This window comes from Triturus cristatus, chromosome 10 (genome assembly GCF_964204655.1).
Source record: "Triturus cristatus chromosome 10, aTriCri1.1, whole genome shotgun sequence".
Lineage (NCBI taxonomy): Eukaryota > Metazoa > Chordata > Amphibia > Caudata > Salamandridae > Triturus > Triturus cristatus.
Window position 1 is genome coordinate 343767736 of NC_140593.1, and position 14709 is coordinate 343782444.

General features: G+C 42.7%; 1 protein-coding gene across 1 annotated transcript in view; it reads left to right on the top strand.

The window, feature by feature from the left end:
* Positions 1-14709, top strand: part of EGFR (epidermal growth factor receptor) — a 569017-nt gene that overhangs the window by 367300 nt on the left and 187008 nt on the right. The window contains exons 2-3 of the mRNA XM_085631553.1: positions 5401-5552; positions 14437-14626. Of these exons, the coding sequence (XP_085487679.1) occupies positions 5401-5552; positions 14437-14626 (342 nt within the window). The remainder of the gene's footprint in view (positions 1-5400; positions 5553-14436; positions 14627-14709) is intronic.

The following is a 14709-nucleotide window of genomic DNA, read 5'->3' on the forward strand; positions in this document are numbered from 1 at the left end:
AAGCGAAATTACAATAAGTGTTTTGTGATCCGTCCTCTTTCAAAATTATTTCCTTCAGGATTCTGAAATGTTGACAGATTCTGTACCTGACGTTTTGCAAAAATTAAACAGTGTGACCATAGCACATTCAGGAAAGTTAAGGCAAAAGACACATTCAAATGAACAGATTTCTTTGTGAAGATAACAGTTATAAACAAATAAAGTGGTGTTGAACTGTTTATACCATCAAAGACTTTCTGTCACTATGTCAGCCATAAACAAAAGAATAATTCTGTACGTTGTAGCTAGGAAGTCTTCTCATCGAACCGAAAACGGGATACGTCAGTAGTGTGCTGCTAGGGCATAGACACATTCTTGTATGCTCATTTTGTTAGTCCAAAGAAAGCTGTTACTCATTAAACCATGTTGAGGATCTGTAAAGGGCGAAGAAGATTGCTTAAAAGTTGCTGTTGTATGCATCCATTGAAATGCATTCTAGGGTTACCGCCGCCGCACCATGTGAACATCATGTCTGTACATAGTGAATGAATAATGAATCTCACTCTGTATGTAATTACATAGCCTACCTTTAAAATCTTACCAGCAGCTGATCAATTGTCCAGCATATTGTACTGATGGTGTGTGGGGAAAGACTGTTCTGTACGAAAAAACAAATTGACAGCATAGACTTATTTCTAGCTGATGCGTTAATGTAAAATGATACATTGTTTTAATATTTTTTCTGCGCCTTTCAAATTATTTCACTAAATATATAATTAAGAATAAAATGCACACTAAAATCATGTTCATTAATATTATATCCTTTAGCACATTTTGCAGTGTGTTATTTCCAACAAGCAATATATAGATATATATATATATTTTTTTTCACAGAATAAACAAAGACTAGAGAGACGTCATTGTTAAGTATGGTAATAATATCTTATGTTTTATTATAAAAACCTTCAAAATTCACAGAAATATCAAAGGTTAAAGAGACATAACAATTAGGTAAAAAATATCACTTTGAACATAACATTTTAAACTAAAAAAAACACTGAAATTCACCAGTTATAGTTATTTCAAGCAACTATAATTTGCATCCCAGCCATGCAGAGTGTTGTCATCAGTAATGTAATTTCAGATGTCATCAGTGATGTTAACAATGATGTCATCGAAGATGACATGAGTGATTTCATATGTGACGTATTAAGCTTTCTTTGTAAAGTTTCATGAAGATTCATCAACCAGCACAAAAGTTAATAGCAAACCAAAAAATGCTCTTCCGATGCTAACTAGGTCCTAACTATAACTACACAATTATATATATATTATATAGGGAAGGGGCAGTCTGACTTAGCAAGCATTGCCAAAGCCAATAGGTCTTGCCTATGCATGAGCTATTGGCTTTGCCAATATGTTTTAGAAATGTTGTACACCAGAGTGGCTGCGGTTGATCATAGCTAAAAGTTGGTAGAGTAAAGGAGAGTGGTGTGGAGTGGAGTGTCATAAACTGGAGTAGAGTGGATTGTTATGGAGTGGCATTAAGTGGCGTACAGTAGAGTTGAGCGGCGAGGAGAGGAGTGAAGTGGAGTGTCATGGAGTAGCGTACAGTGTTGTTTACTGTCATATAGGGAGTATAGTGTCGTTGAGTGGAAGGGCGTATAGTTTAGTGGTGTAGAGTGGGGCACAGTTTCAGAGTTGAGTAGTGTTGTAGACTGGAGTGGCATGGAGTTGTATAGAGCAGAGTGGAGTGGCATAGAGGATGCTGCATAGAGTGGAGTAGAGTGTTGTAGAGTAGAGTGGTTTACAGCTGAGTAGATTGTCATAGAGTAGAGTGGCAGAGTTTAGAGTGGAGTAGTGTGTCATAGAATAGAGTGACTAAAGTGGCATGGAGTGGCATAGAGGGAGTTACATAGAGCTTCATAGTGTCGAGTGTCAGTAGAACGGAGTATCGTGGAGTGGAGTATCGTAGAGTGGCGTGTTATAGAGTGAAATAGAGTGGCCTAAAGTGCAGTGGTGCAGAGAAGAGTGATTGAGACATCAGTTCCAGAGAGAGCAGTGATGCAGAGTACAGTGATGTAGAGTGAAGTGGCATAGAGTGGAGTGGTGTAGGGTTGAGTACAATGGCATAAGAGCGGAGTGATGCAGATTAGAGTGGTGTAGAGTGCATTGGCATAGATTAAAGTGGTGCAGTGACGTAGAGTTCAGTAGAGTTCAGTGCTATAGAGTGCAGTAGAGTGGCGTATAGTGCAGTAGCGTAGAGTGCAGTGGCGTTGAGTGGGGCAGAGTAGAGTGGTGTAGAGAGCAATAACACAGAGTACAGTGGTGCAGAGTAGAATAAAGTTGCATAGAGTGCAGTGAGAGAGTGCAATGGTGTAGAGTGACATAGCATGTAGCAGGGTAGAGTGCAGTAGCATAGAGTAGAAAGTTGTGGAGTATAGTGGCCTAAAGTGCAGTGGTGCAAAGTAGTTGGCATAGTTAGAGTGGCGTAGGGTGCAGAGAGTTTTAGTAAAGTGGTGTAGAGTGAATTGGCGTAGAGTGCAGTGGTTTAGAGTAGAGTGGCGTAGCGTAGAGTGCAGTGACATAGATTGGAGCAGAGTAGAGTGCAGTGATGCAGAGTGGAGTTGCACAGAGTGGATTGTTTCAGAGTAGAGTGAAGTGGCATAGAGTGGAGTTGTGCATGGTAGAATGGAATGGTATAGAGTAGTGCCATAGAGTTCATTGGCGTAGAGTGCAGTGTTGCAGAGTGAAGTGGCTTGCAGTGGTGCATAGTAGAGTGTGGTAGGGTGCACTGGCATACAATTGAGTGATGCAGAGTAAAGTAGAGACACGTAGAGTGAAGTGGCGTAGAGTGCAGTGTCAGAGTGCAGTGTTGCACAGTAGATTAGAGTGGACTAGAGTGCTGTGGCATAGAGTGCAGAAGAGTGGCGTAGAGTATTGCAGAGTAGAATTAAGTGGCATAGAGTAGAGTGGTGAGGAGTGGAGTGGCAGAGTGTTCAGAGAGTGCAGTGCTGCAGAGTAGAGTGTTGTAGAGTGCAGCAGTGTAGAGTAGAGTAGCAAGTTTAGAGGCTTAGAGTTCAGTGACTTAGCAGTGGCGTAGAGTTCAGTATCATAGAGTGGTATAAAGTAGAGTGGCAGAGAGTGCAGTGTTGCAGTGTACACTGCCACAGAGTGCAGAGGTGTATTGTACAGTGGTATGGAGAGGATTGGCATAGAGTGCAGAGGCGCAGAGTAGAGTGGCATAGAGTGCAGTGGTGCAGATTAGAGTGGCGTAGATATCCGTGGCATTGAGTAGAGGGATGCAGAGTAGAATGAAGTGGCATAGAGTGCAGTGACACAGAGTAGAATAGAGTGGCATAGAGTGCAGTGGCATAGAGTATAGTGGCATAGAGTGCAGTGCTGCAGAGTAGGGTGGCATAGAGTGGAGTGGCATGGAGTGGTGTAGACTGCAGTGGCAAAGAGTGCAGTGTGCATAGTAAAGTAGAGTGGAGTGGTGCAGAGTAGCGAGGCATAGAGTGCTTTTTCATTTCAAGTCCTTGCTACGACTTGCACCATTTTAGCACAAGTGGATGCCGACAATGGTCGGGGGTTGGCAGGGTGGGGGGGGGCAGGTGTGAGGGGGGATTGTAAAATAAGAATGAAAAAAAGTACCATTTCACCTTGTCTCTCCTCCGTCTTCTTGCCATGTCTCTCCCAGGCAGGAACAGGAAGCACATCCATGCTTCCCTGACCAATCAGTGCTGTGATTGGTCTGAGCACCGTGGCTCGGTGCTCAGCCAGGGAAAGGGAGCCTGGACATGCTCTCCACCCAGGCTGTAATGCAGCCTGGGTGGAGAGCAGGCAAAATACGCATGACTGTTTTTCCAGCCCGATGGGGCTGGCCAATCAGTCATTGCGCACTTACAGTATGCCCACTACTCCTCCCCCTGCTGTGAGAGCAGAGCAGAGCATCCCCGCAACGACACCACAGCAGGAACAAATAAAATGATAATAACAACATGTTATCACTTTATTTTTCCTTTATTTCCACTGCTGAAAGCAGTGAGGCGAAGCTCCTCCGCCTTAGCTGAGGAGCCGCCACTGATTAACACTTTTGTGTCCCTCCAACCTGGAGCAGTAGTACATGTCTGTTTCACTGTCCCACTTTGTGCTGTGGGCACCTGCAACTAGATGCACCCGACGCACACTTGGACTTGGACAGTGTGCCCCAATACAGTCAATGCGCTGTCTACTGTGACCACAGCATACACGAAAGGCCGACCAGCCCTTTGAAGCTGCTGTCTGCCATTCACTTCAGGCGGAAATCCTGCCTCACATTTAAATGGGCAGAAATTCCAATGTAGGAGGGTGCAGTGAGTGACCATACCCCCCTGCAGTGGGTTGTCTGTGGGCATATCTGGGACCCTGTAGGCTACACCTGGTAATAATTCTCCTTTATTAGACTGCACAACGAAATGGCCATTTCAGGCTCCCATAACTAAGAAGACTTTTCTAGTGAGAGAGCAACCCAAGTAACACATTTCTGCCAGGAGTTTGAGTCTTACAGTGTCATTTTAAGAGGAAAACGATTTCTGGTGCTTCATCCGTTTAACTCAGTAGCCGCTGTAGCCATGTGAAATACACATTATTGTTTCTCGTTTAGCAAACGTTCCAAAATGATATATATCTAGGAACACCCAAATGTGATTGTGCTATTCGCTTTGTGATTGTCATACTTGCCCCGTGACAAAGAGAGAACAAGCATTGGCATAGCCAATAGGTCTCGCCTTTGGGACCTTATAAGTGTTTAGCTATGCAACAGTTGCATAACTAAATACTTATAAGGTCCCAAAAGCGTGACCTATTGGCTATGCAAAGCGGCCGGGCGGCCGCGAAAGTGAAAGTAATCGTGGTAAAGCGCGGCGCCCGCGCACATGCACTGTAGCTCTAGGCTGGCCTGATAGCACTTTTTGGAGCCCTCTCAATAAGTCTCGCCAGACCAGCGCATGCGCTGGGTCAGGCGAGACCTAAAAAACAATAATCTGTTTATCACTTGTTCACAGTGGAAGTGCGACCCTCGAGAATTGGGGAACATGTGATCACTTGTCTGTAGCACCAGTATTGGACCTCTTACATCACTTTACACTATTGATTATGATCAGATCTTGGCTGGGGTTCTAGACAGATGGTTCTCTGGCTATAGCCTCCTCCCAGTTTACCTATACTAAAGATACCATCTCACTCATCTGGTAAACGCCCGAGGTTATGTTGCAGTGGAATACTTTGTGGGAGAATCTGATTGTTGCAAAGTGTTTTAGGTATTTATGTTTTTACTGATATGTAGATTCATTTCAGACCATCTCCACTTTGGGGCTTGTACTAAACTCTGCTTTGGTCGCTGTGGAGTGTGCTCACATTGCAGTGTTCTCTCTCTTTCAGTGTGCCACGGCTCAAACAATAAACTCAGCTTGATTGGCGACGAGAGCTCCCATTACACCAGCATGCAAAATATATATGGCAACTGTGAAATCGTGCATGGGAGTCTGGAGATCACCTTTGTGCCACAAAACAACAATACATCTTTCGTGAAGGTACTGTATTTACATTCCGTCACCGCAATACACAATCACGTTGAGGCGACTCACTTACTTAATGTAGGTTTGAAAGTAAGATTCAAATGATGTGCCACACATGAACAATAACAATGTATTTTAATGTATACTGTGTCCTTATGCACTTGCAAACACAATAGGAAGTTGACACGCTCTCTGGATGCTATGAATGCAAATCATTTCCCTCATCTGGTGGATAGATAACGCATGTCCAAGGATACACACGTGATTTACAATTTACAGATCAAAGGAAAATCATAGTAAGAGGCCTAACTGGGCGTTTACTCGATATTTACTAAAAACCTCCTATTAGAACAAAGGAAAAATAGCATTTTTAAAATGGCTAAATGTGCAAGGAACAGCTGGATGTGAAAGTATTACAAGACTTTAGCATAGCTCACAATCCATGTAGAGCTGCGCAGTAAGAAAGCAGCACATTAACAACTGAAGCTTTCAACTGCTTGAAACATGAGACAGCACCATCGATGCCACTGTGTTCATAAGGGCTCCTCGTTTTCTGCTCTCCTGTCGAAAGAGTCCAAAAAATGCAGATTAGAGTGGAAACAAAGGACCGAGTTGGGTGAATCGGCTTTGAGGGATAGTAGGGTAATATTTGAGACTACAATTTCCATTTGTAAGAGACAAACGAACGATGACATCTGTAAGACTAACACAGCGCCAAAACTTCAGAATCAGTTCTACTGCATTATCGAAGCGCTACAAAAGAAAAGCACAGTTTTGAACAAGGCCGTCTTATTCCAAACAATATGTGATCAGTTAGGATTATGTTTTTCATCACAATGATAAACAAACATTGGCAATGCCAATAGGTCTGACTTAAAAGGAATGTTGTATGGTAATGTGAAGCCCTATACGTCGATAGCATGGAAATTGATATAGATGTGTGCGGAAGTAAAGACCTGTAGAATAATATTGGTGTAGATTAAAAGGTAGGTGACACTTGCACTGTAAAGTCAAACCTAAAGATGGATGTAGGTAAATGACTACCCTCCTTCCACCTGTGCTGCTGCCAGAGAAAAACACCATAAATTATCTAGTTATCGAAGACACTTTAACAGCATTACAATGCCATGTGTGTGACTCTCAAAGTTCAAGCTCAGGCAACAGGATAAATAAACAAAATGTTCACAGCTGTGTGAAGGGCAAGCACTTATTTGTCAAAGCACACATCTTGTGCCAGGGAAAATCGGGAAACATCGTTTACATCGCGGTGATTACACCGCAATGCATTTAGAACGCTGTCATTACAACGCAAGCGTTACATCGACTTGCACTGGAGGGCGCTATAACCTAAGGAATAGTAAGATTTACTATTCCAACACCTTCCCTACTGTACGCAGACTGGAGTTGGAATAGTAAATCTTACTACTCCTAAATCCAGCGCCCTCCAGCGCAAGTCGTTGTAACGACTTGCGTTGTAAAAACTGCAATGTTACATACCGCGATCATTTTGATCGCGTTGTAGCATCACATATTCGGGAAAATCTGCATGTTTTGGACTAGTTTGTTGACATTTACCACCTTCACTTTGTATCAGATGTCACAGGGAGAGGTGTGGGTCAGGGGTGGGGCAGACGGCAGGGGTCAGCTAAGTCCTTGGCCTTGCCAGGCTTTGTCCTGGATGAGCTAAAAGTTGCCTTCCCCCCTGTGGTGCTTCCGTGGATCCCATGCCTGTGCCCACAACCCCTGACCTCTGCTCTGCAGATGCACACCCAGTAAACCTGGGTCTAATGTTCTCAGGCCCATTGTTATCGGATCTAGAAACAACAGACAACTCACAGGGTGAGGATCTCTATTCACAAGAGATACAACTCAGCCAGACTAAAGGCCACGAGCCATACGAATGAGGGCCTGATTGGTAATGATCGCATAGTTTCATTTGGAGAAGCCGAGGGCCTCAAAGTAACAAGTTAGCAGGTGCTGTGCTCAATAGGAAGCACATATACAACAGACCAAAGTACCAGCCTTGTCTTCTCAATCTCTAGTCAGTAATGGTTCTGTTGCCCCAGAAGTTTCATGAAAGGCCCTTGATTTGACATGGCATAATTTGCACAATCACTGATTAAATGAAGGCTGCCCTCCACCACTCTCTTGTGTGTACAGCTTGTGAGGCCAAATAATCATTTGGTAATCTGTAAGGGAAAGGAAAGCGAGATTTGCAATACACATCTACAAATATTAAGGGAATGTTCTTAGTTTCCTTGCAAAAATCGGATTGGCAATGTGCTTTCTTCGTGGAAATCAGAAACAGTTGCTGGAAACAAAATAGGAAATGTTACATGCTTCCAAAAATAGTGCGTTGAGTTTTAACGGGGTAACCCACATAAAACTACCATGACCTGGGTCATTATTACAGTACAATCGAGAAACGGTCGTGATAGCAGTTGTTAATAAAGAAAATTATGAAAGAACATTCACCACTAATGACATTTTGTGATTACTGAATCACATTTAATATACAAATTCAAAAAGGTCGAGATGCATCAAATGCAATATTAAGCCAAAGCATTTGTTAGTGGCGACACAGTTGCTTCAATGAATTGCAGTGCAATAGATATTTACAGTGCTCTAGGGGTGAGGGAAAAAGAGAAAACATAGGGTAGGTGGTGGTGAGTCAGTGAGTGAGGGACAAGGTAAAGGTAAAGTGACATATATACATCCATTATTGCATAGGGCACAACCTTTCCAGCCTAACGTAGGTCAATTGTTCCTGGGTATACACATAACTCAATTGTACATATTATTTGTAAAGGTCAGTCTTTTGAGCTTTTATTGGGGTTGTATGTTGTCAACGTTTTGACCCCTGAGTTAGAGGGTGATTTCTGTCCTCACGGCGGGTTCTTCATCAGGACAAGCTGAGAAGAGCACTTGTATTGAATAGCACGGTCACTGTGCAAGCAAGGTAAATGAGAGCTCATACGTAGCTCTGTCATTATGGGCAGCTAACGAGGTATGTTGAATCTCTTGCGCAAGCGAATCAATCAACACAGAATCTCACAGACATCTGTCCGGATCAAAGATGTCATCACTGACCCAGACAGAGCTACGTATGAGCTCTCATTTACCTTGATTGCACAGTGACCGTGCTATTCAATACAAGTGCTCTTCTCAGCTTGTCCTGATGAAGATCCCGCCATGAGGATAGAAATCACCCTCTAACTCACTCTGCTTACAAAAGTAATAAAATGAAGACCATACTTAATTGTTATGGTAACATAGACAGTGGAACCAGCTGCAGTCCGGTCCAGTGTCTGTAAATAAAACAAACATTATTGTACAAATCATAACCTACTTCTAACATCCACCCTCTAATCACCACACTCGTGTTAGAACACCCATACGTGATAAACAACGTGAGAAGTAAAAATATATTGAATCAATTAGTATCCACTCACCTAAGCGGTAATATTAATTTACCTCCACCTTATGGGAGTTTTACCTCAGATCACAGGTTTTCTGAGGAAAAAGAGAATACGCATTTCCTTTGAAAAAGTCAACCACCAAATCAAAACGCACAATCATTATCAACACCAGCGATCACAAGTAAGAGCTGCTCATAGCGATGAACATAATGTAATATGAAGATTGAAGAAGCAGTCAACGAATTAGCAGTTAATGAAAAAGCCACAGCACATCAAATCGAAGTTAAAAGCTCATATCCCTTTTACATTAATGACAGTGTTGGAAAGATGTTTTATAAGTAGTAGTGACCAAGAGCACTCTCATCTATGCCCCCTTCTCAGCACTACGTACATGTTGATCCCATTATTAACAATGTCCATATTAATAGTCAGCATCACACTTATAAAGGTAATGCCCTTATTATAGACACAGAATGCTAAACCAAAGGCCAAAAGCGACCAATGTCGAAAGTATCGTGATAGGTATCTCGTTAAAGAGAGAAAATAGTTTGCATTTATAATATCCACCAACACACGAAGCGCGTGTTGACTCGTATATTTCTCTTACGAGAATCAACATACCTCTCAATACTCTGTGTCTGTGCCATCTCGCGGTAAAAATCCAAGGGGAGGAAAACCTGTTTCTTCGTGTGTTATAAGCATACATTATGCTTTGTTATGTCGTGTGCCCCGGAAGTATAACGCAATACATTTCCGGTTTGGCGGCACCATGGGATTTGTAGTTAACAACATCCCGTAAAACGGAAGAGCGCCACTAATGTTTAAAAACTGTACAAGTCTTCTCCACCAAGTACAAACATTATCATGATCAACGTCGCCACTGTGTTCTTGCTTTCCTTTATTGATGGTGTTGCCTGATAATCAAGACATCTTACTGTGAATATCTATGATGGCGGTTGGGTGCAAGGGGGAGGCAATCCAGAAGATCAGGAGTTATTTTTTCCCTGCTTAGTTTAGTGGATGATTTCTTCCAGTTTTGGTTTCTAACCACAAATTGGAAGTTTCTGCAGTTGAACCCCACTCAGGCTTCATGGGTATCAAGGAATGTCAACTACCTCACATTGATAAGCCACAGGCAGCATCAAACCAACCTTGGATTGTAAAACATCTTAGAAAGATGGTGGTCTTAGGCAGTGTGGATTACATTGTTGTCAACTCTGCAGTTATTTACGTACACAAGAGTCTGAAAACTCTCTTGTAAGTAAATGGATGCAGAGGAGTTGACAATCACAGTTTATAATGGAAAACATTTTGCTAGCTAACAAAGAGAATTATACATTCGTAAACTTGGTGAACGTTGACTGTACTATACAGCTATAATTAAAAGAGTCAATGGATAGGGTCAGACCCTACAAATATCAGATCTGCTGCCACCCTAAATCATAATTAGACTTTCCGTATCTTAATATATTGATACCTGCTATTCCTCATGTTTGCTAACTTTCATTTGCACTGTATGAATTAAGGATTCAGAACTGTTTTGACTTTTACACACTTCATTCTTTCTTTCACTTGTTCTTGGGGATGTCTCTGGCGCGTCCTGCTGCTTTCGCTGCTGCACTCCCACCATGTATTTGGTGTCTCTCTGGCCACAAGACTGGCATATTTGGCTCACTTAGCACTACAGCACCTTTGAGGAAGGCATGCTGCCTAGTTTGCTCCTCTGATCTTTCCTTTTCCTGCCAAAACGTACTCATAAGCATCACTGCACAGCAGAGTAGTGAACAGGGGTAGGAGGCATCCCTTAAACAAGCCTGCCTGCTAATTTCCGCCCCTGGATGAGGCCATCAGTCAGGAATGTTGCCTCTCCTTCTCAAGATAAAAATGGAAACTGTTATCATGGTGATTTTCTATTGTCCCTATCCCCCCACATATGAATTTGACTCTATTTTAAAGGAGATTGTTAAGAGGAAAAACCTGCATCAATCAACCCCCCTTGAAGAATTCTGGTTTGGCTTTTATAGCTAAACTATTTTGCCAAAATTCTCAGCTTTGAACTTGAAACCCCATTGTGTAATGCTTAATCAGCTGTAAAGAGCAGAGCTCTTGCAAATTGGTTTTTATTGAAGATTCCAGTCTCCAATATAGCCTTATAGCCCACCATAGCAGGCCCACTCCAGCGTTAAAGGCTAGAGCCAAAGGCAGGGTCCTTCAACAAGGAAGCGGAACTTTGATGCTGGTATAGCCCAGCTATGGTGGGATATAAGGCTATTAGAACATTCCACCCTAGAGGGCAGAATGTTCTAATAAATAAAATATAGGCTTCAAGGACCCCGAGGGGAATGAAATCCCCTTGGGGGCCGCGAGTCCTTTCTTTACAGCAACAGGTGTGAAGAACAACATTGGAATTTTGGAGCTACGGGCTTCTACCGGCCATTAAAAACCTAGAGCACTCCATTGTTTTCAATTGAGCTCCCAACATTCCAATGTTCTAATTACTATTCTTACTGAAATGTACATGTCTGAGAAACGTAATTCCATTGTGAAGACTTTTCCGTTTTTATGTTGAGATGGAAAAGGAGAAAAAGGGGGTTGCATAGTTGTACTTTGCCTAAAATCCATCTGCACTAGTTAAAACATGTCCAAATATCCCAGAGCAGAGCTACTGTTGTTGGGAATAGGTAATGGCACCTAGAATCAGATTGGCTGTATTGTATCTTATGATCTACCCTCAGTTGTCCCTGGATATTTACAATGTGTAGATGAGTGGGTAATACATTTTCATTTGTTGTCTGATAAACCTATCAACATGCAAGATTTAAATATTTTTGGTGAACATCCTGACAATGCTTGCTCTTATATATTTCTGTGACATCCAGCCAATTAGAACGTGTTGGATCTGTGAATTTGCAATGCAGAATGAGATCAATGGTGTGCTGTTTTGTTTTTTAACCAGGTTCGCAAATCCTCATTGGATTCACAAATCTACAGAGGATCCATGAATTAATGATGCAGATATCTGTAGAATTTAATTTCTTCATGACCAAACTCAGCATCGTTTTAAATGCTAATTCCTCAAGAACGACTGAACAGATTTAAACCACAGAAAGTAATAGATCACAAACAGTGAAGTTAAGAGCTTTTATTTTGTATTTGAAACTGATAATTTGGACAGTCCCTCCGGGTTTTTCACTTTACCACTCCTTTTTAATATGTGCCTTTTTCCACTGACAAGTTTGCTTTGGGTCTATAAGTTCATTATATCTAGGCACGCTTAGGATACTCAGATTCCCTTTATTTTTAAAAAGTGATCCAGTGGTTAATAAACTGAACTAGCAGCAACTTTGGCAGCCTCCTGCCTGGTTAAACAAAAACGTACTGACTCAAAATACGGTTAATAAATTGGATCAGACCCCCTGGACCAAATCAATGAGAAAGTGCTCCGAACACCGCTAGTCATGAAAAACATGGGAACTCGGCTTGATCCTGAGCTTTTGTTAACTGAACAGGTAGTAGCAGTTTTCATTTACACATTGTTTCCTGATTTGTCCCTTCCAGTCCTTCTTCCATCGCATTATTCCTTTCATCGCTTTTGTTCACTTTATATTGATTTTTAAATTTTGGTGTACTTGGTACATCCCAAAAGTGTAGCCAGCACCTTCAAATCATTCAATTTACATCTGTTAAAGTGCGGTGTGATCTGAAAAGGTTCAACTACGTCTCTCTCCAATTATATAAACTGAAATGGCTTCCACTTCACAAAAGTGGTACTTTAAAAATGCCTATAGGAAAATTTGGGGCGTGGCAAAGATGGCGGACGGGTAGGATGTGCCTGCTTGCTGCTCTGTCCTACCGCCCAGGCCCAGCCGACATACCTTGAAGGAGCAGGCCAGGAGAGACGCAAAACTGCGAGAAATCACCCCAAGCAACTCTGGCAAGTATCTCCCTGCTGACAGCAAGTGAGACAGAAAAGGCCCTGAAATTAGCTCCTGCCCGGCCGGTGCAGAGACCCGTGCGGAATCGGGCCTGCATTCAATGTGGAGGTGGAGCGGTAATATCCGGCCTTCGAATGCTGGGGGCGGTAGTGCTCTGACCCAACCTCCCGGAGAACAAAGAAAGGCGCCGGGGACCGCTCGGAGCCCGTCTGGTGTTGTGTGAATCCCTGGAGCCAACGACAAGAAGCGGAGAGGTAGGGGGCCTAACATGTGGGAGCGCGGCTGACCCGGAGGCCCAGATACGCTCTCCCTGAAGTATGCACCTGGCATAGTGAAACCCCCTGGGTCTTCTTGGGGTGGAGGAAAGTCCGAGCCGCGATTCCTGCACTGCAGGGGAGATAGGTGTCGTCCCCTCTCCCCGTCCACAACTGCATGGGCGCCCGCCCAGTGAAGAATAGACCAGGCGAGTATTGTCTTTCTCGCCACATGAGTTCCCATCCCACCCTCCCTGTTTTGCTATCGGCTTCATGTGGTTCTTGGGGCATGGTAGTTCTACAAGAAGTGAGTTGGGACGACCCTCCCCTTATCCTGTGGTCGGCCATGTTTGGGAGGGATGGGAGGCATGGGATGCTAATTTGCTTTGGAGGGTTCTAGTGTGGAGCTAAAGCTCACTACGTAACTCATGTGGTCGAGGAAGACAATGCTGGGAGTAATGAAGATTACCGGTAAGTAACCGGGGCATTAACCTCTGCCTCCAAAGATGGGCGTCATTGGGCTGTACTTGAAGGTGTTTCCACTGTGCACTAAAGAAAAGGTGGTCATGAGTGGAGTGAGTGGTACAACCAGTTGGAGAAAATGTCTGGGGCAAATTTAGTGGCAGAAAACTTTATCATTCAGGTGTATAGTAAAAAATCTTCTCAGGGTGAGGTAACATTGCACGTGGGGAGGTGAGAGGGGGGTCTGCCAGCAGGGGTGAAGGGATGGAGGGTAAACTCAAAATCCAAATCTGAAGTGGACTAACCATATAATATTATCAGCACCAGAGTGGACTACAAAAAGAGAACGGAAAAGGAAACAGTAAGAGCTTTTATGACCATAGACCACGAAAATAACAGAAAGGAGAGCACCATGCATCTCTAAAAAGTGCGCCATCTTGCAATTACCAGTGGAACACTGCCAGGAAATGGAGAACCACTGTTGAGATTGGATAAAAATGTGTTTAAAGGCGCATTGCAATTTTAGTTTGGAACCAAATGGTGGTGAACATCTGACAAACAGTTGCCTATTTATTTCATGAGAAGACTGGTGGCTAAGAAACCCAATATACACATTCAAGCTGGTGTGCGGCTCAAAAAATTTTTTGTACATTCAAACAGTGTGTTGCTTATCAGCCATGATTTTTAATGAAGTAGAAACTACTGTATATCGCATGTGCATAAGTGAAGCTAGAATGTTTAACTAATACTAAAATGGTAATACCTAGATGCTCTCATTTGTTCCTCCAACCTAACTTATCCTACTCCATGTGTTGTTCATCTTTGACAGACCATTAAGGAGGTTGGAGGCTATGTCCTCATTGCAATGAACGACGTGAAACAAATAGCGCTGGAAAACCTACAGCTAATTCGAGGAAACCCACTTTATGTTGACAAGTACGCTTTGGTAATTATAATGAATTTTAATGCAGCGATGGATTCGGTTGGTCTGGAACAAGTCCGAATGAATAATTTATTAGGTAAGAGACTCGAGCAAAATATCATTTTTTAAATTGTTTTGAATGTGGTTTGGAAAATAACATAGAATTGAAATATAGGATAA